Source organism: Hemiscyllium ocellatum, chromosome X (genome assembly GCF_020745735.1).
Source record: "Hemiscyllium ocellatum isolate sHemOce1 chromosome X, sHemOce1.pat.X.cur, whole genome shotgun sequence".
In the NCBI taxonomy this organism is placed as follows: domain Eukaryota; kingdom Metazoa; phylum Chordata; class Chondrichthyes; order Orectolobiformes; family Hemiscylliidae; genus Hemiscyllium; species Hemiscyllium ocellatum.
In genome coordinates this window covers 20,587,107-20,614,212 of record NC_083453.1, presented here as the reverse complement: position 1 = coordinate 20,614,212, position 27,106 = coordinate 20,587,107, and the positions used below count along the sequence as shown (strand labels likewise).

General features: G+C 40.6%; 1 protein-coding gene across 1 annotated transcript in view; it reads left to right on the top strand.

Moving 5' to 3' along the window:
* LOC132805755 (sodium channel protein type 8 subunit alpha-like) overlaps positions 1-27,106 on the top strand; it is a 420,353-nt gene that overhangs the window by 42,635 nt on the left and 350,612 nt on the right. Inside the window, exons 3-5 of the mRNA XM_060820986.1 lie at positions 10,690-10,779; positions 14,976-15,104; positions 25,601-25,692. Of these exons, the coding sequence (XP_060676969.1) occupies positions 10,690-10,779; positions 14,976-15,104; positions 25,601-25,692 (311 nt within the window). The remainder of the gene's footprint in view (positions 1-10,689; positions 10,780-14,975; positions 15,105-25,600; positions 25,693-27,106) is intronic.

Genomic DNA, 27,106 nt, shown 5'->3' with positions numbered 1-27,106 from the left:
AAAGATACCATTCTGTTACCAATAATAAACAGATGCAATCTATGTTCTTAGTTGGTGCCTAGCAGTTTTTCTTTTATTTGAATAGAACCATGTTGGTACAGAAATAAATGGTATTTTATGTTTGGAGAATGTAAAAATTAATGCATTATATTTTAATTTGCAAACATCAGTCAGCTAGATATCTTCAAACAAACCACATTGCACATGAGCTTTTTCACGAATCAGTCACATTAACAATAGTCTGAAAGTGGGACCCAACATTATGTATGCATTGCCGGAGTCAACTTTGAATTTCAGTAAACATGTAATGTATTCTCCACATGTTGGTAGTTAATACTATTTGCCAAAATGAATGGTATGTATTTGCGAAATATTTTCAGTTTTAACTTTTGATTTCCTGGAACTATTTTTCTGGCTAAAATTTGTTTTGAGGATGTTCAATATATAAACCTTCTAAATTAATAGGCTTTAAGACAATACAGGATCTAAAGGTGTTCACGCCATCTCGACAGTCTCAAGGTTTGGAATAAACCATGCATTTCTTTATCTTTCACATCAACGTTAATTGCAGCCTGTAACACAGTCTCTTCTTGAATTTGCCTTTACCGTCCCAGAAAGGCAGCAGAGAAAACTAGGATTTGATACTGCATCCAATTTTCCGACTCCACTGGCTTGTTAGATTTGTCCAATAGCTTGCTCTTTCCATTTGAAATGAGACAAGACCTGAGCCAAGACATAATTCTACTAATAGGAATCTTGATTCTGTGTTGGTACACTTTTTCAGCAATGGCTTTGTCTTACGCTTGCACAATTATAGGCTCTTTGACTTGAAAATGTTGCATTCTATTGTACATGATTCATGGTTGTTACATTCAGTGGGACAGGGCACGCACAGATACAGCTCACATTTGTCTTGATCTTGAGACTTGGACAGAATACAAATCCTTTGCCGTAGCAAGTATTCCGGCAATGAAGTAATCCATTCTTTGAACTCCTGGTGCTTGATGTATCTGAGTGACAGCCTTAATATTTGGGACCAGTGAGCTGTCTGTTACTTGATCCCCATCAAGACTGTGCAGGTATTAGTCAAATGGTTTTGTTCTTCTGTTATTCAGATAACACATTAATTTGTGTTTTCTGAGAGAGCAGTGGCAACTGTTTATCTTGAAATTTGGCAAGTAGTTGACTCATTTGACCACATAATTGTACAGACTAAGTTGGGCTCTTTTCCTAATTGGCCACTTTTTCAACTGTGTGTGGTAAAATAGATTGAACAACCTGCCGTGCTCACCATCCCCTGTGATAGGCTATGAAATTCTTTCTAATTGTCTTCAGCGTTAGTGGTACTGAGGTAAATAGATGATAATCAAAGTTAACTTTTCATTCTAACAGTAAGAGGACTGGGTTTCTGCACAAACCAATTGAGGCCAAGTCAATTGTTTACTGTCAAGAAGGTCATGGGATTGTATTTTTCACCCAGTGAGCTACACCAAGCTTTGCTCGACTGTTTCCCCAGTGTATGTTTTGTTTCTAAAGACCAGCCCAAGATCTAATATTCTTGTGTTCACTCACCTCAGCAAAAATGCAGATGTGAGCAAACGGGATGTTGAAAGAGAAGCAAATAAGGGGCATTTTACTGGTCTTTTTCCGGATAATCTGCTCACACTGCATATTTGAAATCAGGATGGATTGGAGCCACATCCATGCAGGAATGCTGCTGAATTTTCATCCTTTTAAATTAGTGGACTGAAATGAGGAGGGCCTCTTTGCACAGAAAGGTTCTGACCTGCCCCACTTTCTGATACTTGCATCCTGGTGATCCAGGAAAATCTCCTCTGTTTATTATTGGTCCTCTGAGCATTCCTGTTTCTCGAAGGACTTTGAGATAAAAAGGCCAGTTTAACCCTTCTAATCAGAGCATTCTTAGAGCACAGAAGTAGGCTATTGATCCTGTATTCTTGATGAAGAACTTTTGGCCGAAATTTTGATTCCCCTGCTCCTCGGATGCTGCCTGACCTGCTGTGCTTTTCCAGCACCACTCTAATCCAGACTGTTGATCCATTGGATCCATGCTGGCCTTCCTAAGTAGTGATTTACATGCTGACCCCTCTCTCCACATCCTTGCACATTCCACCTCCTCAATTATTTTTATTTGGATGTGCATGCCATCATTTAATGACAAACTTCAGTTGTACTGGCCAGTCAGACCTGAGCAGATGTGGTGAGTTGCATGTTGCAGCTGGTTCAAAAATACCACTTTAACAGTGAGGCAAGTGAAGAGGTTAGAAGGGCTTTGTGCTGAAGTGTAATGACAGTTTACTGTAAAGAAAGAGGGGCTGATAGTGGTTCTTTAGCAGAGGAAGTAAAGAACAATTATCCCCAAGTAGTAGCAAAGTCTGTTGCTTGGGCCTTGTGAAGGAATCGAATGGGAGTTGGCTTGAAGTCCCCAGCTATGTTTGTACTTGAGTGAGGCCACAGAGGCCTGCAGGGATCATCCTCCAAGAGGACTGTGACGCCTTCAACGTTTGTGTCAAGGGACCTTTGTGATTCCAACAGTGAATATCTCCAGAAAAGTTTTCTTTTCCCCATGTACTGCTTCGCATTCTGCACTCAGCTACCTAAACTTCTTCAAGATGCAACTGGTGAGTAATAGAAACACAAAATGTCCCAAAGACCAACTCTTCTAATCTGGAATTAACCATGATTCCTTCCGATTGTTTGTCCCACCTGCATTCAGTCCATTTGAAAAGTTCACTGAAGTTTCTAAAAGATGTGCTAAGATGCTTCAGAATTGCTTGTTTTATCTCCTTCTTTCTGCACAGTCACAATCACAAAACCACCACGTGCCTATCCCTCTTGCGTGCTTTCTGTGTTTTGTTTGGATTTTCCATGACCGCTCTACTTTCTTCTAAATTAAGTAAGGACTGATTTGTAAGGTATGTTGTAAAAGTGAAATCATTTAAAATTTTCACTGTCGCAGGATGTGTGCTTTAAATATGTTTTGCTTCCACTTGTGCATTGTAAACGTCTTTGTGTTACTCTTGCTGCATCCAACAGTTAAATCCTCCTTTGTTGAAAGAAATACCCCTGGTGAATGGCTACATGCCAATGAGTGAGCTGCAAAGGATGCAAGATTGCAACCAAACTTGAATGACTAGCCATGAAAGACCAACAAGTCCTTGATGTAGTTGCTATGGGCTATGTTTTCAGAGGTGACACCTATTGCACTTTGTGCAGACCTGTACCAAGGCACACTGGCATAATGCCAGCTTTGCTCACTGACCAAGTTGTGGTCATTTAAGTTCCAGAGTCAACTTGTTGTTTAACACTTTTCTTCAGGTGAATTGAGAATCTTGGCATACAGTAACTCGAGCAGCAATGCCAATCTGTGTAAAGATGCCCCTATTTGTTCGTATTGCTGGCTCAAATGATGTATCCACTGCAGATATCACATATGTTGCTATGTCTTTTGTAGCAAGTGCTGTGCTCCATGAGAATCCCTGGTCATTCCATTCTACCTAAACAACCTTTCATGTGCAATGAGGCAAGTGGCTCATGCGCATAAGGCTGGTGCCATCCCAATATCCCCTTTAAGTTGAGCCCTAGGAGACTTGTTTCCTCCTGAGTCGGGGTGGGGGGTGGGGAAGGGGAATTGCAGTACAACACATTGGATCTGTGCCCCATGCTAGATGACTTCTCATAGAAACATAGGAAATAGGAGCAGGAGTGGGCCATTTGGTCCTCGAACCTGCTGTATCATTAAATATGATCATGGCTGACATCAAACTCAGGAACCTGTTTCAGCTTTCTCCCTCATACCCTTTGATCCATTTAGCCCAAAGAACTATATCAAACTCCTTGAAAACATTCAATGTTCTGACTTCAGTCTCTTTCTGTGGCAGATAATTCTACAGGTTCCCCAGTCTCTGGGTGAAGACATTCCTCCTCATCTCAGTCCTAAATGGCCTACCCCATATCCTTAAACTGTGACCCCTGGTTCTGGACTCCCCAGTCATCGGGAACACCCTCCTGCATTGCTTCTGTCTAGTCCTGTTAGAATTTTATAGATTCCTATGAGGTCCCCCTTCATTCTTCTAAACTCCAGTGAAACTGAGCCTAATCGATCCAGTCTCTCTAAATCTGTCAGTCCTGCTATCCCAGGAATCAGTCTGGGAAACCTTTACTGCACTCCCTGCCAGAATATCTTTTCTCTCATAAAAAGACCAAAATTACATATAATATTTCAGGTGTAGTCTCACCAAAGCCCTGTACAATTCCAGCAAGGCTTTCCTACTCCTATACTCAAATCCTCTCACTATGAAGGCCAACGTACCATTTGCTTTCTTCACCGTCTGCTGTACCTGCAATGTTTACTTTCAGTGACTGGTGTATAAGGACACCTAGGTCTCATTGTACTTCCCCCCTTTCCTGATCTATCACCACTCAGATAATAATCTGCTTTCCTGTTTTGCTGTTCTCTCATTGACCATTATTGGTCACCCTTCCCCAGACTATGGTTTCTCATGGTTTTGATATCTGCCTCTCCCATAGTATGTACATATATTCTGGTACCCATCCAGAATGGGCTGGCCAAGGTGATTGGCAGGTACGTGGTGGAGCCAATTGTCAAGTAAATACCTTTGTTCTTTCAAGTGACTAAATGGTACCTGATGAATAGATGTGCACACCTATGCATTTATCTGCTACATTGTTATTATTCAAGTGCACAATCAAGATGCTTTGGTGTTTCAAGGAACATCCAGTTCAAGTAAAAAGCCATGGGCTTGATTTACCAGTCGGAGTTGGAAACCTGACCTCCAAATACTTCTTGGGTATCACACTGTACTGCAGCTGCGTGGCCCTTTTTAGAATACAGATGTCACATTTGAGTCAAATATGTGCTTTGGTGCCTTATTCATGGCTCTGAGTACCTAGGAGTTGGGAACTGCCTACACACATGGGTGACAATTGGCAGCCATGCCTTGCTGAAGAAAGCAGAGCAGCACTTAAGAGTGCCAGCAGCCTCCCTGGACACAGATGAAAAGTAAAGCACATGTTCAGGTGCAATGCCCACCAGCTCCTGACATGTTTTCAAAACAGTGTAGAAGCTTTAATTTCTGCCTGATTTGAAGTTGACATTTGTGCAGTATTGTTTGAGTTTGGTGATTTCCATTATGTAAATTCCCTTCTTATTCTCCTGTCCCATTAGCAAACTCCTCAAAGAGCTTAATGGGCTGTTAATTGACTGTAAATGGGTTTCCCATGTCCCACAACATTGAGAATTGCACTGCATTCTGGAAGCATTGGAATCCAGCGCCAGATTTTCCATTTGTGCCTGTACCCCTTCTCAACCCCTTTGGCAAATGGAAGTTCAGTCCCACAGAAATGATTGGGATTCATCAGTCATTATTTGTGGTCATGTCACTTTCAGTGGGCACATAATGTGTTCCAAATCTATAATGTGACACGAGTTCCTTAATAGCTTGGTCACCACCATTTGCTGTGATGTGCTAGTTTGGTATGTGCAGTATCCCTTAAATGTCCAAATTAAGGGGATAACACCTATCGAAGGCATCATTAATGTATGGGCAGGCATGGGATCTTTGCACGCACCTCCAAACTGCTAGCCCCATTTTAATTGATTAAAGAAAACTTTTGTTTGCAGATTTCCATCTTGTGGAGACAGAAGGAGCAAGAGTGCTCCTCCACCTCCACAAGAGTCTCGATGTCACTCGTCCCATTGCTCCCTCACAGACCTGAACAATTAAGGCACACAGTCCGACATTGAAGCCTTTATTTGTGGTCAAGAGCTTCTGGATGCACAAATAGCCCCAGCAGTGTGCTCCAAAGTTCAGGTCTAGTGCCCTCTGCATGTAATACCTTTATTAATATTTCTGTGATTGAATCCAATTTTTATCTATGTATCTTCTTTTTGTCCTGTCCATTTATGCTCCTATTATGCAATCATATTTGTTGCTCACATTTCGACTGACAAATCGCACGCAGCTTCCTTAATTGCTGCCTAATTCTGTGATTGGTGGAGGAAGCAGTGATCTTGCCTGATTAATTCCCATTTTTGCCTCTTGAGATTGTGCTTCCAGCTGAAACTGCTCTTCTTTAACTCTAACCTGTGGTGCAGTGGCAGTGTCCCTATCCCTGAACAAGAAGACCCAGGTTGAAGTCCTACCTGTTCCAGAGATGTGTCATTGGTTGATTAGAAAATAAGTTTAAAAGAAACTGTGTTCATGAGCCCATGTTAGGGCTCATTGCTAAGAGTTCAGTTGTTCAGTGCAGTGAGTGCACACTGCTCCATTGAAGTGCAAAACTATTTGTTAAGCAAACACAAGGTCCACAGGAGAAATGCAGCAGGTCAGGTAGCATCTGTGGAGAGAGAAACAGAATTAATGTTTTGAGTCCAGTCATTTTGCAGAAAAGTCATGACTCTCTTTCCCCACAGATACTGCTAGATCTGCTGAATTTCTCCAGCTTCTTTTTATTTCAGATTTCCAGCATCTACAGATTTTACCTTTATTGTTTGGTTGAGCACTTTGAAGAACATGGCATCCTTACACTTTTCAATATTTTGTATTGCCAAGAAAGTTACTGTCTTACAAATTCATCTTTGAATGTTGGATCTTTTGAGGTTTTGTTAGCATTTTGTCAATAACTGATGTTTTAAAACAAAATCCACTTTCCTTTCATTTTTACATGCATTGAACCCGAGTATCGTGGCTGCTCAATATGTTGAACTAATCTGGTCCAGCATAATGCCCAATTAGCAGCAGTTATCATGTTTGTTTGGTATAGAGCTATTTTTGCAACTGCTTTATTGAGCTGGCATTTTATTAATCCTCTCCACACTGCTCAGTAGTTGCAGTCTCCCAGTCTCCTATAATTTCTCTTCCAGTAGCCCTGATACTGCAGCATGCTTTTAACTGTTTGTCACAGATTGCACCATTATCTTCATAGCGGGACAATTGAGAACAGGGTGCCCCAGACCAAAGCTATTTGTCAATCTAGTCACCATGACCATTCTGCAAATTTGCGCAAACATCTCAGCCTGCTTTACCCATTTTGTTTTCACACCTATTTTATTTTATTCTGATGACTGAGCTGATTTTGCATCTTCAGTGCTGTGTGCTCAAAATGGTGAACAGAGGATCAACTGAGATAAGAGAAGGTTGGCTCAATCTGAGACATTGGATTATTGTCAGCTGCCACCGAGTCTTTCTCATTTTACTCATGATCTGGTATGCCTTCTGAGTTGGCACATGTCTCCCTGCCAGTTCGAGACAAAATGAATTCCTGTTTGCTGTTAGATTGTTGATACTGTATTTTACCGTATTGAGCAGCCTATCTAATAGCTAGCAAGGTTTCCCAACAGAGAGAGAGAAAGAGAACGTGCCGTAGTTACAAATACAGATCTCCTGAATGAGGCAATGTTGGAGCTGGAACTCACACAAACCGCCCTGAATTGAAGTAGGCAACTCAGACATACTAGAGCTCCCAAAATGTCTGGAGCAATTTCAGATCAACTTCTATATTCAATTGAATTCATGGCAGGTCAGTCTAAGGTCTGTGGCATGTTTCAAAACGGAATAGCAGGAATTTATAGATTTTGTTTCTGCAAAAATGCATGTTCAGATTGAAGGAGATGAACTCCATGCTCAATGCGATTCCAAGAGGCTGCAGCAGGAAAGGGGAACTGAGAGCAAAGCAATCAACCGAGTTGCGTGCAACCAACCTACTAAGCTAGCTCGCATCACGCCGCCAAGATAGCTCGCAAACCACTGCTTTCATCCAATCAGCCAAGCTCAGAATCCGCAGCTCACAACCAGTCAGCAAGTAAGCAAGCAAATGGATTACCTGCTGCTAGAGGACTAGCTATTGGCAGCCGCTTGAAGCTATTCCACTTCCAATAGCCATTAACAAAATGGAAGACTTGGGCACAGCAACAGAGAAGGGGCTAATTACTGTCATGCAAATAATGGAGTTACCTTTTACATTATCTCACAGATTGCATCGTACTCAGTTGTTACAAATGTATCTTGGAACACCGGCACTAGGTACTGGATGGATTTAATTATCTCGATGCTTCTAAAATAATCAAAATTAAATAGAAAAATATGGTTTCCGTTTCCAGTTTTGTGAACTGACAGCTGTGCTTCCTTCTATCACTGCAGCTGTGAGTTCTGTGTGCGACAACTCCGCATCGACAGAAAGACTGAGCACGTGCTACTGCCTGAAATGTTAGAAGCAAAAAGACAAGCCACAAATGCTGGAAATGCACATTGGGTCCATCGGCATCTGAAAGAAAGGTTAACCTTTTGGGTGTAACTCTTCGCCAGAGCAGGTTTTTTTTTGTTTAGTGAATTTTGCACACTTTAAAAGGTGTGGGAGTGATGTTGGGTGTGGGGAGGGTGGTTTTTGGGGAGCTGTTATTGCTGGCCAGTGGGACATTTTCTATTTTGGGAGCCTCATGTTAGTGTCAAGCTCTCCCTAGCCAGGTATAGTACAGGGACAACCTAAAGCCAAGCTTTCTATGCTCTGCTTCAGCAGCATATCTCAGCTCCGAATTCAGAAAAGCACCTCCGATTTGCAGTGGAGTGACATTTTCTACCTCTCGTTGCTAGCCATCAAGTCACCTCTTGGGTAAGACAGATGATTAATAGTGTTGTGCTGTGGACGTGCTCACACAAGGAACTAGACTGTGACTACCCAAACACATTTCAAAGTTTAGAGCAGAATTTAGGTTGAATCACTTGTTCTGAAGAACTGAATTGAATCCAAATCCCCATTGTAAGGAAACTGAGCATTTCTTCGAACATTTGCATCAAGACGTTGCTTATCATAGAATCACAACTGTCTGCAGCACAGAGAAAAGGCCCTGCAGCCCATCAAGCCTGTGCCAGTCAAAAACAAGCACGTGTAGCACAGCTCGTTGCAGAGTAAAGCTTATTCTACTCTGCACTGACAATATACGTCAGCTTCATGCTGAACCCCTGGTGAGCGCAAGGCGTGAGACATTTCCGTTGAATATGCCAAGCCATTCTTTCATGAGGCTGCCAGTTTAGTGCAGGATTAGGAACAATTTAACCCTTTCCACAAGACAGTGGCTGGAGTTGGTCCCAAACTCACTTCATGTAGGATCCTTGCAGCCAGCGACATGGGAGACTTTCACGTCATCATGATGGGTTTGGAGAAAGCATTTGCTTGCTTATGAGTGGTTAACCTACTAGTTTAGATTGTAGACTCTTGATACAAAACCATCTAGTGTATATATGCTGAGCAATGATCTGTATCTACATATCAACCACTGAAAGCTGGGGAACAGGAACTGAGGCAGTAATGGCGCTGATAAGACAAAATTATCATTTCGGATATAGCTGGACGTCTTGGTTTCAATAACACATGTAACTAAAGAGGTGACACAGTGTGGATTTGCACCTAGTGCTGATGAAGGGTTACATTAGATTGGATTTTCTTTTTCATTCAGAAGCTGATCGGCCTGCTATGAACTTCCAGCATTTTATGTTTTAATCTGTGCCTGGGTGTTCTTTTCATCATATGGTCAAACAGGCAGGAGTTGATTTGAATGGATAACAGGATTCGAGTTTCATAGAGAGCTATTATAAACCAGATAGTCACCTCTGTATTAGTCATCCGAATTCACATTCTTTGCCACTTGCAGTCCAGTCACATGTCCTGTTCTCTTCTATTAAGTTGCCATTATTCCTTTCACCAGCCCACACTGTTGCTGTGAAAGTTGTGATTACAGCACTCTGCTAACGATTGTCATTGCACTTTGCATTTTTATGTTGCCTCATCCATTTTGCAAAGTGATCTTCTTTGTTTCTGTCTGCTGTCCATTTCTAGCATGTCACACACATGGTGCATTCCTTGGGACTCACAGATAATGAAGGCAGAAATGGTGGGAGCAGTGGAGATCCTATAAGAAGGCTTGGAGGCCTTGAGTTTTCACCTGATGGCAAAAGGCAGGCTAGAGCAGTGTTTGAGATGGGGGTCAGGTTTTCATTCTGGCAAATCCTTTGCTATTGAAAGGTGGCCTAAATAATTCCCTCATATCATTGGTCTGTCCTTAAATGTATAGGTTTCGCTTTTTGGGTACCATTTTTGGAGTTTTTCAAATTGCTCACTTAGAAACAAAACTCTAGTCCAGAAATCAGCCAATTACCCCATTGAAGTCAACATCAAACAATAAACTCCATCTTCTTTGGCAGTAGCTATGAAGCCACAATAATGCAAGCTTATCCCAGTTTGGCCAACCCATCAATCGCATTGAGTCCCGCTGACCCGAAGCTGCAAGTATTTTTATTCTGCTCATTAAATTACCTGCAGGTGTCCCGACACTAAGGACATAAGTTAAAAATTCTAATTTTCAATTCAGTTTCTGACGAGGTAATCCCGGCCTTAATCAGAAATATCAGGGGTTGGCCTTCTGGGCATCTTAAAGGATCTCTGTTATGTAAGTGAAGGCTACATTTCATACCATCTAGGTGGCAGTGTGGAGAGTATTAAGTAGCCCTATTCACGGCAATACAGAACTTAGGTAGAAACTGGAGAAAGTATGATACCATGGAAATGAAAACTCAGTGTGTTATGAAAAAATATTGTGCTAAAAATTGTGAAGCACTAAGAATAATTATGATTTCCTTAACTCCAATCTACAGTGTTCAGCATGATTATTATGGCCACTATTTTGACCAACTGTGTATTCATGACTTTTAGTAAACCCCCAGACTGGTCTAAGCAGGTGGAGTAAGTATTTATTTTTTATTCCTCTTTAGAGTGTTTACTTTTGATTAATTTAACTTATCAAATGTGTTGTGCATGACCAGTATGTTGCCATTGTGTTGAGATGATCCCGGGGAAAGCGACGGAACCTTCCGGTTTATTCCATGGGTGAGGAAATGTTGAAAGAAACAAAATTTGGCTAAGTGTGAAGTAAGCTATGCCTCACTTGTGGAATAAAATGGACGCTCCACCACTTCTGCCTGGTGTTTCCAATTTATACGACAGATGTGAGAATAATATGCCCTTTTTTCAGAAAAAATGTTTCTAACGGAGCCAGTTAGAAATACAATGCCTCCGTTTAATCAATGCTACCTGTATCATGGCAAACTGGGCTCACCTTGTTCTGGACATGATTTCTCTCCATCTTGAAAGCCTGAAGTGGGGATTGAATCACTTCAAAATCAAATGCTGTTGCTTCCGTGACTGATTCAGAAAATGGGGGTGTATGGTGGACATCAGGCAGAAATGATCACAATTCTCATTGCCCCCAAACTGCTTTTGTCCCATCAGATTAATTCATGGATCCATTTAAGCAACAGATTGACTGCAAATTAAATTGTGCGGGAGGGACAAGTATTTTAACTGGCATATGATAAATACTGCATCACACTGGAGTTCAAGTGGCCTCTTGTTCACATTCCTTGTTGTAGAAAAATAATGCCTGCTTCCCTCAGTTTGAGTTCTGCAGTCTGATCATGTTGTTAACTACCATATACATATAGTTTCTACTTAACAGTGACCTGGCATGGAGAACCAATATGACTAACGTTTTACAAACCATTAAAAATACCTGGTAAAGAGTGAATTGAATAACTTAAAATAAGCCCTAAAATCCCATTCATCCTGAAAATGTGGACATTTGCTCTCATGTATTAGAGCAAATTATCACTTAGAATAGAATTCAAAGAACTAGACTGAAGCATGATTTATGAATTGGGCTTTCTATATTACTGTGTGTAACCACTTCTTGACAGTGACGTACTGGCAACATGGAGTTGCAGGACCTTGTGCAATGAAAAATTTCACAAATTAATTAGATAGAAATTTGAGATTTCTCAAGACCTGGACAGCTTTGTTGGCCATTATAGTAACAAGGGATTAATTTTTGAGGTGAAAATGTGCTGCTGGAAAAGCGCAGCAGGTCAGGCAGCATCCAAGGAACAGGAGATTCGACGTTTCGGGCATAAGCCCTCCTGAAGAAGGGCTTATGCCCGAAACGTCGAATCTCCTGTTCCATGGATGCTGCCTGACCTGCTGCGCTTTTCCAGCAACACATTTTCAGCTCTGATCTCCAGCATCTGCAGTCCTCACTTTCTCCTCATTAATTTTTGAGGGCATGGACTATTGATTTTGAGGGAACCATTCTCATAGACAACAAATGAAACACATTATCATTGTGTGACAAACCATGCTAATTCCCATGCTTCTTTTCCTCCTAATGCTCAAGTTATTTAAAACTCTTTGAGAAATATTTGGTATTTATCTTCAAAATACAGTGACCACTTCTCTGATGACTTGTTAGCAGAAAGTACCACCTGGTGTGAACTGAACCATGCAGATAAGTTCAGTATCAGATTAGAAAATAGGAGCAGGAGTAGGCCATTCAGCCCGTCGACACTCTTCTGCCATTCTATATGATAGCGGATCATCCAACTCAGCATCCTGTTCCCACTTTCTTCTCATATTTTTGATCCCTTTAGCTCTAAGAATGATATCTAACTCCTTGAAAACATTCAATATTTAGCTTCAACTGCTTTCTGTGACAGAGAATTCCACAGGCTCCCCATCTTTGGGTAAAGACATTTCCTTTCATCTCAGTCCTAAATGGCATACCCTGTATCCTTAGGATGTGATCCCTGGTTCTGGACTCCCCAGTCACTGGGAACATCATTCCTGCATTAGCCCTGTCTAATCCTGTTCGAATTTTACAGGTTCCTATGGAACCCCCCCTCATTCTTCTAAACTGCAGTGAATATAATCCTGATCGATCCAGTCTCCCTTCATACATCAGTCCTGCCATCCCAGGATTCAGTCTCGTAAATCTTCACTGCACTCCCTCCATCACCAGAGCATCCTTCCTCAAGTAAGGAGACCAAAACTGCACAAGATATTCCAGGTGTGGTCTCACCCTATATGGTTGAGGCAAGACATCCCTCCTCCTGTACTCGAATCCTCTCATTATGAAGGCCAACATACTATTTGCCTTCTTCATCGCCTGCTGCACCTTCATGCTTACTTTTAGTGCACCGCTCTTTCTCCCAATCAGATAATAATCTGCCTTTCAGTTTTTGCAAGCAAAATGGATACCTCACATTCATCGACATAATACTACATCTGGCATGCATTTGCCCACTTACTTACTTTGTTCCAATCACACTGAAGCATCTCTGTATCCTCCTTCATTCTCCCTCCCACACAGCTTTGTGTCATCTCCAAATCTGGAGATATTACATTTTGTTCCTATATCTAAATCATTAATGTAATTGTGAATAGCCGGGGTCCTAGCACTGATCCCTGCAGTATCCCGCTCATCACTGGCTGCCGCTCAAAAATGACCTGTTTGCTGTTAGTTGGGTCTCTGTCTGCTAACCAGTTCTCCATCCACTTCAGTACACCACCCCCAATTCCCTTGTGCTTTGAGTTTGTTTCTAATCTCTTACAGTGGAATTTATCGAATGCCTTCCAAAGTCCAAGTGCACCACATCCACTGACTCCCCCTTACCAACTCTACCAGTTATATTGTCAAAAAAATTCAAGCAACATGATTTCCCTTTTGTAAATTCATGCTGACTCTGTCTGTTTCTGTCACTGTTTTCCAGGTGCTCTGCTAATAAATCTCTTATGAAGAACTCTGTGGCATTTTCCCTTCCACCCTCAAGATCAATCCCTGCCTTGCACTGAGTTAGTTGAGCTTATCCAGAACGATAGGGCACAATGGATGCCTTGACTTGTTAGGGCTTAGAAGATTGGCCAATCTTCCGGTCCAGAACACTGTTTGGTGATCTCTGCTGAAATATTTGTGCCTTTGTATGAATATGGTCACTTGTAATGCCATCTTATGGAACAATAGTTTGAAGATGCATCTCATTGTGTTGTCCATGAAGGATAGCCATTTGCATTGGAGAGTGATAAGAAAATACCCAGAACTGGTGGAGAGCAAGTAGAGTCAAAAAGTATGATGCTGGATGAAGAGATTATGCTTGAAATGTCAACTCTCCTGCTCCTCAGATGCTGCCTGACCTGCTGTGCTTTTCCAGCACCACACATTTTGACTCTGATCTCCAGCATCTGCAGTCCTCACTTTCTCTTAGAGAGCAAGTAGAGAAGGATATCGAAATACTGTGTCGTAAACATTATAGGTTGCTGCAGTTCCTGCTAGAGCAGGATGGGGAGTGGTTACTGTCAGCAGAGATCAAGATGTCCATCAAGACTTTGACTTTGTTATAATTATCTATTCATTTGGAAATGGAATTAACTTTGACATTGTAGTCAGCAGACCTCTTCCTGCCCTTGGTCTGAGCTGTGGCTTCATTAAAATCTGCTGAAGGGCTCCAGATGTGAAGGACAGTGCCTTAGAAGATGCCCATTGCATATATTCATGCTTCATTTTATGTATTTTTCATTTTATTTTCAAATTGGTTTCAAAATATTTCTTTAATAGAACCCAATCTAAAATCTGATTGATTACTTTTGTTGATGATATTTTCAGTATTTCTGTTCGTAAAGAAATGTATATTATGAAAGGCCATGTGGTCAGCCTCAAAGCTTAAATAAAAATACACATTTGGCAAGCCAGGCAGTTAGCTATCTCTCTTCATGTAACTTATGCATTCTCCATGGCAATGTCTCTACCAATCAGACACCACTTGCCAAACAATCACACTCTTCTCTCCTTCAGTATCAATGTTGTTTTCCTTCTCCATTGGTATTTCTTGCAAATTGTCCTGATGAGTGCAAGAGTGCTTTAACAAAGCAAGTCTTTTTACAGCAATATTGAAAAACATTATTCATTAATTGTTCTTTTGCTTAAAAAGAAAAGTGCTATCCATTTTTCTTTTCAATTTGCTGATACTATCTGTAGCTGCTACCGCACTGGCCAGTCTGATCCATGCTTTCACCTCCCTTTGTAAATAAACATGGTTTTGTTTCTTCATTCACAGGTACACATTTACTGGCATTTATACATTTGAGTCTCTTGTAAAAATGATTGCAAGAGGATTCTGCATAGATAGCTTTACATTTCTACGTGATCCATGGAACTGGTTGGATTTCAGTGTAATAATGATGGCGTAAGTAATTTTTCATCTCTAGATTATACAATTTGTGATTCGGAGCATATTTATAATTTAATAACTATTACACATAACTAAAATTTGATGTTTGAACCTGCTGTCATTTTCATTTAACATTCAATGAAGATAATTTATTCAAATTTGTAATATATTGATTGTTTTCATAACATTACCAAACCTCCAACTGTTTAAGTCAATGTAAGTTGCAATGAAAAAATTTATTGTACCTCCAGTTTAAGGATTGCAGCTGATGATGAGTTGACCAATACAAAGTTTGCTGAAATAGCAGTTCCAATGCCTACAAGGTTTCAGAGCAGCCTTGTACTAGCATTGATGCTAGCTCTGTGTTATTTGAATCTAATTTTACCCAGCAGGATTTCTATTACATTGAATGGGACTTGGAAGCCTAGAGGAGGTCATGAAGATGTAAAGGTTACAATATTTAATACACATGATGAAAGATGTTTAGCAACCTGCAACGTGTGGTGATATTGAAATTAATACAGGTATTTGTCAATCCATGATCATTGTGATCTTGCAGATCTCAACAAGAAACATGTAATATTATTTATTGGTACTTATCTGTTGATGTTCTGGTTCCATTTTTGTTGCATTCATCTGGCTCATCAAATTGATGTGCCTGTATCACTGATTATTCAGATTGCTAAATACCTTTTTAAACAGAAAATGAATTGTTGACACGCCTTGTTCAAGCATCTGACATTGCATAGATAATTGTCTAAGCAGTGCTTAAGGGAAAAGAATGAACACAATTATTAACCCTTTGAGTGCTGATCTGGAATATTGCACCATGCAGCATCTTTAACATGTCCTTTCTCCACAAGGACACTGTCTCACAAAGAAAAGCTTGTTTAGAACATAGCCAGTATTTATCAGGGAGCAGGGAGCAGAATAATTGAGATTATAACATCGCATTTGAGGAAAATTCAAGTTGCTGCACCATCTTGCATTGCACAGGCTTTGCTTAGTTCAAGAACTATCCAGTTTCTGACTCCTGACTGATCTGTCAGCCTCTTGATAGCTGCTGTCAGAAAGGGCGCTGTGCTGACAAACAGACAAATGTGTCACTGGAGAATCTTATCAGTGTGTGTGAACCCACAGTTAGCATATCACCATCTGACAGATATAGCAACTTGCAAATGCAGATGAGGTGCAAAAGCAGCAGACTGAATGGAAAAAAGTTTGGCTGGATGTAGGTGGGTTGGTTTGATGTGTAAACATCAGCCCTGCTTTTGGGAGTCACTCAGTATTATTGGTCCAGAATATTTTGGAGCTTCTTTCAACTCGTTTCTGTGCTGAAAGAGAATATTAAAATAACATTGAAAAGGAACATATTCAACATAAAATGTGTCTTGATGTAGCATCTTACAGCAGACTGACATATTATGTGACAGCAGCAAATTAGGATGCAAGGAATAATTTGACATTGTAGCCCAGTTAATTGGTTAGGAGAGGTGGTTGGAGGACAGTTGAATGGAACAGGGCAGAACCAAGTTTTTTTTTCGGGAGCTTAGAGGGATACGTCTGCTCCAATTGGCCCACAAGGGGACCAAAAAATAAATATAGTCTGGCTCCTGATCACAACTGTGGAAGCTGTTGTATATGGAATATTACATTGGCTCTACCCACTCTACTGATATCACAATGTCTGTAGGTTGAGACAAGGAATTCTATTTCAGCTTTTGGGAGGAACAGATGTTCCTCCCTAGATTCCAGGTAATTATACCTGACAAAATGTTGTTGTACCTATTGCTATCCTGCATAACAAGATCCTCTCTTGTTATCTGAGAACTATGCCTCTTCTGTAGAGATTCTATGTTGTTGGATCCTCTACCACTAATGAGCTAGCTCAAGACAAAGCAAACAGAAAGGATTGCTGGCAGTGAATTACTTCAAAAACTTTTACCCAGAAGCACATTCTAATAGAGGTGGCAAATACTACATAGTGCATGAGTTGTCCTGTGGAAAAATACCACATCTGACCCCCAACATGATGCGAAGAAATTCTGAAAACCCAGAGAAAAGATTAAAAGTTGAAGCATGTGAAATTGTCACACTAAGAGCATTGCCACTCTAAGAGTCAGACAGCAACTAAAACACAGTTACCTGCATAGAAAGGCACTAACAACCAGGGAAACAACAAAAAAGCCAAAACCCCACTCGAAAGGCAAAATTCCATTCAGAAGTTGGTAAGAAGTGCCTGAGCAAGAGTGTAGACTAGAAAAAGGAAGGAAATCCAACCTCATTACAAAGTACAGAGGCCTTAGCAAAGGCTGCTCTGTAAGAAGCACGGAAGGCTCTAAGAGGTAAAGTTAGAGATCCTTAAGGGAAAAGGGAACAACTTTATGAAAAATGATGTACAGACTGGAAAGGGAAGGCAAAGGAACGTAAAAGAGAGTTCTCACCACTCGCACCAAGCAATGATGCCATTGCCATTAAGCTTCCTGAGGCACAGTTTCAAACCACAGTGAAAGGGCCAGAAACTAAATTTAGACCAGAGCTACAGTCAGGAAGACCTCAGAATTGATTTAAGCTGAAATCAAGCAAATTGAAAGAAATCTGGTGAAAGAATCTAGCAGAAGAAGAAAGTCAGGAAAAATTAAAGATTTAACATGACTGGGACTAAGCAACAATTAAGCCGTGATTTTGGCAAGAAGATTTCAAAAGGCTGCAGCTGGAGAACTTTATTAAAAAATTTGCATAGAAAAAGATGCTTGGATTTAAATTATGAACAGCAGGAACATATCAATTTTCCCCAGGGATGAAGTGGGACGTTTAGCTGCAGAATGCAGGAAAATCCTAGAAGAAATGGGTAGGCACCATTTTGATTGATAAAAAGATGGCAAAACTCAGTCAACACTGAAGATACAGTATCACCAATGAACAGATTTTAAAAAGCGTTAAAGCAAGTAAATTGTGACCAAACAACCAGTAATACAAGTTACAGCTTTATTAAAGAATTTAATATGGTATTACAGAAATACAGTGTTATAAAGACTGACAAATAAAGGAACTGTTGCAACATTTTTGTGGTATAGAGTCTAGCAAGCTCTACAGTTCAATTTAAAACAGCATTGATGAATACAAACTTAGAGAGAACAGCAGATTTCAAGCAATTGAAATTATATAGATTTAAAATGCTTTACAGCATTAAGGCTAATCAGCACATTGAGAAGAAATGGAACAATTATTGAATACTTTGGAGCAGATTCAAGGTCAGAGAAGGACCAAACCAAATATAAGATTGTACTTCATGGAGGTGACCATTCTTCATCATAGCATTGCCTCAAAATCAAACACTCCATGCAGAAGAAACACACAGCTGCAAAGTTGCAGGAAGGGAGGAGGATACACATGCAAAGACCTTTAATGTAATAAAACAATTGCTTGAAAAAATATACCTGAGGCATTTGTTGGGGAAATTGGTAATCTCAATGATCCAGGTTGCATAGAACTTGTTAATATCAATGGATATTCAATTCAATTTAAATTTAATTCCAGTCCCGAGGTCATTATCCTGTCAGAGCAGTTATCATGGCTAAAAAAGAAAAAGCATCAACCTACAGCAACTTGGTGTGCCGCAAGTTCAACTTCCTTAGCAGAGAAGAAATTTGATGAACTCCTGGAGAGGAGATGATCCAGAAACGAACTCTTGTTGACTAACTAGTCAAGCAGCAGCCAGTAGAAGATTTCTTTGGGCTTCCTCGACTCATGACAGCATCCAAAAAGTAGAGAGAATCTCTTGAGATTACTTACGACAGCATGGAAGAAATGTTTCAGATGGCTGAAAAGAAATGATGGCCAGCAAGCTAAGAGAGGAACAAATTTGACAAGAATTGAAGAGTGTTCAACACTCTCTGCTATCATGTGCCAGTGTTGTTTTGAAGGATGACCAGAAATCTGGCACGTTGGCTGAAAGCACATACTTTAAGCAGTGAGAGCATTTCAAGATTTTGGACAATCTATGAGTGTATGACATAGGACTTGCTAGCCTAGTTTCCCTTTCGGAGGGTGCATCAGAAATAATACACAAGGCATGTGGTGTTGGGGAGGGGTGGTGGGAGAACACTTGTGCATTGCCAAGTATGCAACCATTAAGTCGTGTGGTGGCCAGATATCTTAAAAGAGATTGAAGATCTTGTCTGTTGTTGTGCAATCTGCAATTATAAAAGATTGGTAGTCTGGAAGACACTCCCATCATCATCAAGGGCAGAGCAGAAGCAAACACTCAGCAAAACGTGCAAAGAAGCAAATACTGGCAATAAAAATGTGAAGCACCATCTGCTTGAGCCCATTCAGGAATTTTCACTGATCATCTTCAGAAACAGAACAGTCAATGCCAGTGACCAAGAAAGTGCTGGGTAAGCAGGAATCTTGCAGTAACATGACTGAGCATCTGAAAAGTTCTACTCTTGCCCCCCCCAACCCCAGCCCCTTGTCAAACAATCAGAATGGGCAACTGAAGCTCCCTCCCCCCCTCCGATCTACAAATTGAGGCAGATAGGCTGCAGCTTACCCCATTGAAATCAGACTGGCATCCACAGATTGAAGACACCAGTGAAGAAGAGGAAGCTGTCTCGTCTAAACATCCAGTATACTGCAAACAAAGACCTGGCCTCTTTCAATTGTTAAGTTTTTGCCTGGTCTCGAAATCCAGGATACTACAAAGATTAAAGTACTTGTTTCAATAGAGCAGCCAACTTCCATGACGGACATTCATGAGATTCAAGGAGCCCAAATGATGATACAGTGCAACTACATGAGTTAGCAGGGAAGAGTTCCTCTGTCAAGAGAATTCTGGAGATTGAGGATACGTCCTCCTGATAAGGTGATCAAAAATGGCATCTGTGGAGAACAATATCCTCCCAAGGGTATCAAAGAGATGAACGATCCACAGATCAGGACCGGGGTCAACAGTCATCAAGCAGCAGACTTACCATTCTCTCAAGGCTGAAGAGATGGCATTTGGACAAAAATGTGCAACATTCCGATCAAATGCATCTGTGAAGCCAGAGGCTTTTGGGGAAGATGAGGCAGTGGTAAATGCGGTGGAGTTGTATATATGATTAGTATTATGGGTTAACAATGAGGAACAACAGCTTGTGGAGAGATGTTGTATACAGGTAATAGTTCTGAGGGGTTAATGTTCATATATACTGGTTTCCCTCGTTCTACTGGTAATGCACACAGTCTGTGCATGGAGATGAAGTGTTCTACTTTAGCATTTGAAAAGATTGGATGTATTTGTACAGCTCCATGAGGTCCAAGTACTTATGTCTGAACAAATATAGTTGTACTTACTGCTATTATGCAATAAACCTCCTTGTTACCTAAGAAAATGCCTGTTCCGTAGATACTGCACGGTGATGTACCCTCCACTACTAATAACTAGATAGGCCCAAGACAAACAAGGATTAGGTCAATTAATTATTTCAAACAGCCATTGAATGGCTATCTGGGAAAACAGCACAGAAGCCATGAAGACTTCATTGTGAAAGCCTCAGCTTAAAATTGCAGACAGACTCTGGTGTAGCACTGATTCTACCCAGTTGCAAATCTATCACACCGTGATATTTGGTGGATTAGGAATGCTTGTTGAAACTTGGAAGATAGCATCTACAATACAACAAGCAGCAACTTTACTCCATTGGCTTTCCAATGACATGCTGCCACATTCCTGAGGAGTTGTCCACTGAGCAAATGAGGAATGAGTTAAAGATACCTTTGAAATGCTGTTTGACATAAGAATAAGGCAGTCATGTTTCCACAACTTCAACTTGTACACTGCCTGAGAATTTGGCCAAGATTAGGGTTCAAGAACTCCTGGATGCTCAGGAAATGTAGGTGTGTTGGCCTCAGACTGAGAGAAAAAAATGGCCAAGATAGAGCTACCTGGGGAGTGATCTCTGGTAGTGGTGTTGTTTTCCTATGAACAACAAAGACGAGGGGAAGCAAAGAACAAAAGACAAGCTAAAAAGACTGGGTAGTTCCAGAAAACTCAGACAATTCATCTTTGCTTTCACTATGGAAAGCTATGTTGGATTGCAATTGGACTCCACAGCCATGTTGGAACACAACAGATAACTCTACGCTCACAAGAAACAACAATCTTTGATAAGGAAGAGAAACAGATCCTGTGTAAGAATGCACTTGTGTTCTTATGAATGTTTTTATGATTTAATTGCAAGAATAGAGGAAATCTCTTCCTTTGTAATAGAAAGAGGTGGATATACATTTCTGTTCAGTTAATCATATGGGAATTTGGAGAATGAATTGTTGCTTGCAGTGACCATCCCAGACTAAATAGATGGGAGTGCTGCCCAAACAGCTGATTTGTAGCAGTAGCTTTCAAGAGACAGTATTATTTCTTGCAGGACATGATGAGCTACATCACAACTATTTTCTACACCCCACCTCTGAGACTAAGAGCAGGGCAAAGTGTGAAATAAGCTTGACTTGTGTTTCTTATTGACACCGGAAGAGGTGTTCTGTTGTAATGCACTGCAGAAATTCACCAAAGCTCCTCAGACAGCACCTCTCAAACCCACAACCACTTCTATCTAGATGGGCAAGGACAGCAGATACGTGAGAACACCACCATCTGCAAGTTCCCCTCCAAGCCACTCACTATCCTGACTTGGAAATATATCACCGTTCCTTCAGTGTCGCTGGGTTATAATTCTGGAATTCCCTCCCTGAGGGCGTTGTGGGTCTACCTAGAGCACATGGACTGCAGCGATTCAAGAAGGTAGGTCACCATTCCATTTTCAAGGGCAAATAGAGACAGGCAATTAATGCTGGCCCAGCCTGTGATGCTCATATCCCATGAGTGAAGAAAAAAAAGCTCAGTGAGTGAATTGCATTGTCACATGATTTGAATGATGAAATATGAGCTGCGATTTCTTAGGATTGCAAAAGGGAAACTGCTTAAATGAAAGGAGAGACAACATTGGCCTTTAAAATAATGAAACCCATTCAAAGTGTCTAATGAGCATTGAACCAGAGAGGAATAATGCTTTGGAGTCCTGAAGCCATGGGCATAAATTAAGGGTCAAGACAATAGTTGCATTTTCTTGCTCAGTGGCAGCAGTGGAATATACCTCCTTCATCGAGCTTGCTTGTATATGACAAACACTTTCACCGGCCTCTCCCACAACTGTGACATCTGGTGCAGTTTTGCCAGCATCCTGGTTGAGGGACCTGTATGAAAATGCTTTCTTGTTCTCAGCAGCTGCTGATCCAACTTGGGAATCAGAACCTTTGCTGTTCCAGATCGAGAGTCAGTGTAGCGGTAATGTGCGATCCGTTTGCTCAAGCTGCAACAGGAACAGCAGGTACAGAAAGTTGACAATCTTTTAGAACAATACAAAGTCTCAGTCTTTAATCCCGTTCAAAGAATTGAAGATTGATAACAATGTTTTGAAGCTGAGAGCCTTGACAGGAACTGCTTGATGTTGATTCAACACTTTTGGCCAAATAGTACATGAGGTTTGGCTGTAAAAAGAAAACATTTGCGAGCATCAACGAAGAATGTCAAGATATCGGAGTACTGTGTACTGTTTTGGTCACTTAAGGAAGGATGTAAATATATTTGAGGCTGTTTAGAGAAGGTTCATTCAATTAGTTCCAGAGATAAGGAGTTTGTCTTGCGAAGAGTGATTGAACAGTTTAGACCTATACGCACTAGAGTTTAGAAGGAAGAGAGGAAATCTAATGGAGGTATGTAAGATGTTAAAGGGGATTGACAAAGTCGATGTACAGAAGATGTTTCCTCATGTGGGGCAATATTGAACGAGAGGTAATAGTTTTTGAATAAAAGGTAGCAGATTTAAAACAGAGATGAGGAGAAATTACTTTTCTCAAAGGGTCTTGAATCTTTGGAATTCACTGCCCTAGAGTGTGGTGGATGCTGGGACAGGGAGGTAAATTTTAAGGAGGAGATAGACAGAGTTTTAATTAGTAATGGGTTAAAGAGTGATGACAAACAGGCAGGAAAGTGGAGTTGAGGCTGAGATGCGATCAGCCAAGATTGTATTAGGCTGAAGGGGCTGAATGGCCTCCTGCTTCTCCTACTTGGGTTTTTCTGTCAAAGGCATTGTCAAGAAGTTCTCCCTGGAACATCTCAATGATGAACAAAGAAATTATAATGTGTGGACAGGGATCCTTAATGATAGTAATTTTGCTAAATTGTTGAGGAAGCCCAGAACCGTCGAGATGTTGAATGATCATTCCAGAATCAAACGCTAACGTTTGAAGAAATAAAGGGTCAGTGTGACCTTTTATTGCTCAAGTTGCCATTTCTCATCAATGTTTGGGAGTTTCTTGAAGAGCTATAGAGTACTGTTCTCCCAATCTTGGTAAAGAATCTGACAACAGCAAAAAACTTTTCCCCATGATAATTTTGGCAACTGATTCTTGCAAGCAAAGCTTGCTTCCAGGCAGAAAGAGAACCACAATGTCATGCTTCCTTTAACATCGACAAAATAATGCATTTTTATTGATGTATCACTTTTCTGTAATGACTGCATTTTCAGTGATTGGCATAATTGCACAAACTTTGGAAAACTGTTATCCAGGGCAGATCCCAATAAAAATGTAACTTGCCTAAACTTGAGATGTAGCAATGCAGGAAGCTAAAACAGACTTGATTACTATGTGTGCAAGACCTGATTTAACTTGAAGGGAATAGGATATGACTGAGTTGAAATCTGGCTTGAATGTTGAAATCAAATGTTTGCTTTTAGGCCTTTGCTAGTTGACTCCTAAGTGCAAACAAATGTGACCAAGGTTAGAAACTGTCATCCTCTTAGCTGGACTTAAAGCAGTTAATCGATGTGGTATAGACAAGCAGGCTGATATTGAGTTTTTTGTATAGAACAGTTGTGTTTATAAAGACAGGCTGAATGAATTTACTGCACTTCTGTGAGGAACTACGATATGTAAATAAGGACAATGCGCTCAATTTCATATGCCTTATTGCGGGAAGCTTTAAATGTCAAATATAATAGGCATTTGATGGCTAAAGTGAAAGATTATTATAGCAATGGCTTGTGGAAGTTGATAATGGTTCCCAAGATAATTAGTAGTGGTTGCAGTGGCCACTGGAGTTTTCCAGGGGCTGATGTTGGAATCTGGGCTTTGGTTAATCTAATAAGTGAATTGTAAGCAGAACAAATGCGTTTGTGGATCAGACTAAAATGTGGGAAGGCAAAGTGCCCTGTGAGAGAGAGACATTTACAGTGATACTGAGGGTAGAAATAGATATCATCGAATACAGTGAAATTCACTGATAATTCCTCTTTGTGTTTAATAATAGTAAGTCTATTTCTGTAATGAGGAGAATACTATTAAAAATTAAAAATCAGAAGAAAGCAAGGCACATGATATTTGAAACAACCATTGACATCATTGTCATGTTGTGTGCCGGCAATTTGGACTGTCTGGATAAGTGCATAGCCACTGTGTAAGGCTTGAGACCACATTCAGTGTCTTGGTCTCTTTTACCGTATTGCCAGATATGATGTTCCTTTGCCTGCTATGTAAAGCATATGTCTGTTATTGCTGCAGGTAATTTCTTGCCTCGTGCAGACAAAAATACACATGAAAATTGAAAATGGTACAAAGATGGAGAACAAAGATGATACAAGGATTTACATTAAGTGTTCCTGAGCCTGGATTCATTCACAGTCTGAGGGAAAGAAGGAAGATATTAGTTAACTCCATAGAATCCTGGATACCAGTAATCTTTACCCAAGTTCAGACAAGTGTTTGAGCTGCGAAACTCAGAAACACCATTGATATGCTAACTTGAGAATTAAGAAAAGCAAGAAAATTACTGCTGCTATTTGGTCCAAAACATTAGTCATATGACAGACTGCAGAAATATTACTCAACAGGGATCTAGGAGTTCTGCTTAGTTGTGACACTCAAGGGCAAGCCTGAAGTCAGGATTCCCCTGCAGGGAAAGTAAAGGTTCCAAACTGTTTTCTTTGTGGAAAAAGGATTGAAATTCTCCTAAAATACATGACGGGATGAGAAAGCAGCTCACCTCCAAAGTGACTCAATTACAAGTTGTCATTTTTTAAAAAATAACTTATAAATAGGTCACCACTGGCCTGTGAACTCATGGAAACAATGAACAAAGCATGCACACAATGAAAGACGCAATTTTTAATTTTTGAAAAACTGGTTTGCTGAACATTGCTTTGGTGCAAAATGTAGCCATGGTCCTCAAAGGGTTAAAATATAACCATGAATAACTGTGATTTAATTCTGCAGGTATGTAACAGAATTTGTAAACCTAGGCAATGTTTCAGCTCTTCGCACTTTCAGAGTATTGAGAGCTTTGAAAACTATTTCTGTAATTCCAGGTAAGAAGTCTGTGATTGGTGTTAGGTGTTGAGTAGGCCCTGTGTACCTCTAGTTGTTTTGTGTCTTGTCATTGTGTTTGTGTGTGACCTCCCTCATTGCAGATATGTGACAGAGTTTGTGGACCTTGGCAATGTGTCAGCGTTGAGAACGTTCAGAGTTCTCCGAGCTTTGAAAACTATCTCAGTCATTCCAGGTGAGAGCCCATTTAAACACGAAGGCTGACTTTTCCCGTTTGCAGTGCAAAAGTCTTTCAGCATATTGATATTGCATGAGAAACTCATCAGCTCACTTGCTTTGAATTCAGTCAGTTGGGAGATATTGTTTGATTTCACTGGAGATATGCATGAATGGCTCATTAGAAAAGATCTGAGCTTTTCCCAAAAACAAAGGTGCTACATTTCACCCAATCACATTTCACTTAATCACATGAGGCTAAGATTGGGGGAAAAAACAACTAGGCCTCAAGCATCCTGATCACTATCCAATGGACCTGTACTGCATGGACAAGATTAGAATTTGGCTCCCTCCCTCTCTCCAACAACTTAGCTCCTTTTCATGCTGTGTGAGGTTTGCAGTATGGGTTTACATATGAAAATAAAGTCAGTTGGGCATTGGATACTTGGCACTCATGGAAAATGTGCCCAAGATTGATTCAGTGCCTTCAGGGAGAAAAGGGGAGGACATTAGAAAACAAAAACACAGCTGCTTGAAATAAAGATTCCCTGCCCTAAAGAACCAGCTATCTGAATGCAAGTGTATTCCCATTTCCTTTCTTTGTGTGTTTGCCTGGGTCATGGACTCTGGTGAAGGGCTTGACGGCTGACTATTGTGCCTCTCCCTGACAGCTACTTTCACTGGTGTGCTGGACCATCTGCTGAAAGTACGCTCGAAGGTAGAAACCTGCTGAGGCCGTTGTCATCTTTCAGCCCTCCTGTTTCTTCACCCAGTGCTGCACCTTTGAACAGAGGGAAGAAAATTGCAGGACAGTGAAATTGCACTGTCATTAAAGGATGGGATTCTAAGTCTCTAGCACAAATAATTTGAGCTTAGGAAACTATAATAATTATGTTGTTCCCCACTTTCCACATAAATTAAAATACCTGGCATCTGTACATGATCGGGGGTGGCACCTACACAGGTGATTTAAGAGTTGCAGTGCAATAAGCAGGCTTCTATCAGCACTGAAGATTGAAATGTTGCTGGTGAGGCCTAACCTTTCCTTGGAATTGTTCCACTGCACGTGCCCTCTTGACAGCTCCTTCTCACGTTAACCTGATGATCACTAACTGAAAGATTCCTGTATTGCCAATAATGATGGATTCCCAAATTATTCTTGAAAACGTTTGAACATGACACAGTCGGCTTTCATATTTCCTTACAAAACTACATTCACCTGCATATGGCAGGTAACGATTTACAATATTAATGCTTCTCTTTTTAAAAAATGGTAAGATAGCTTGAATTTACTTTGACGTTTGCCTGCATTTTTGATTATAATTCACCCAAAAAAGGTTTTGATGAGAATTAGTATTTCACACTTTCATGTAACTATATTATTGATTCAGCCTTGGCGTTTAAGAAATGTGCATGGGATGTTAATCTAACCT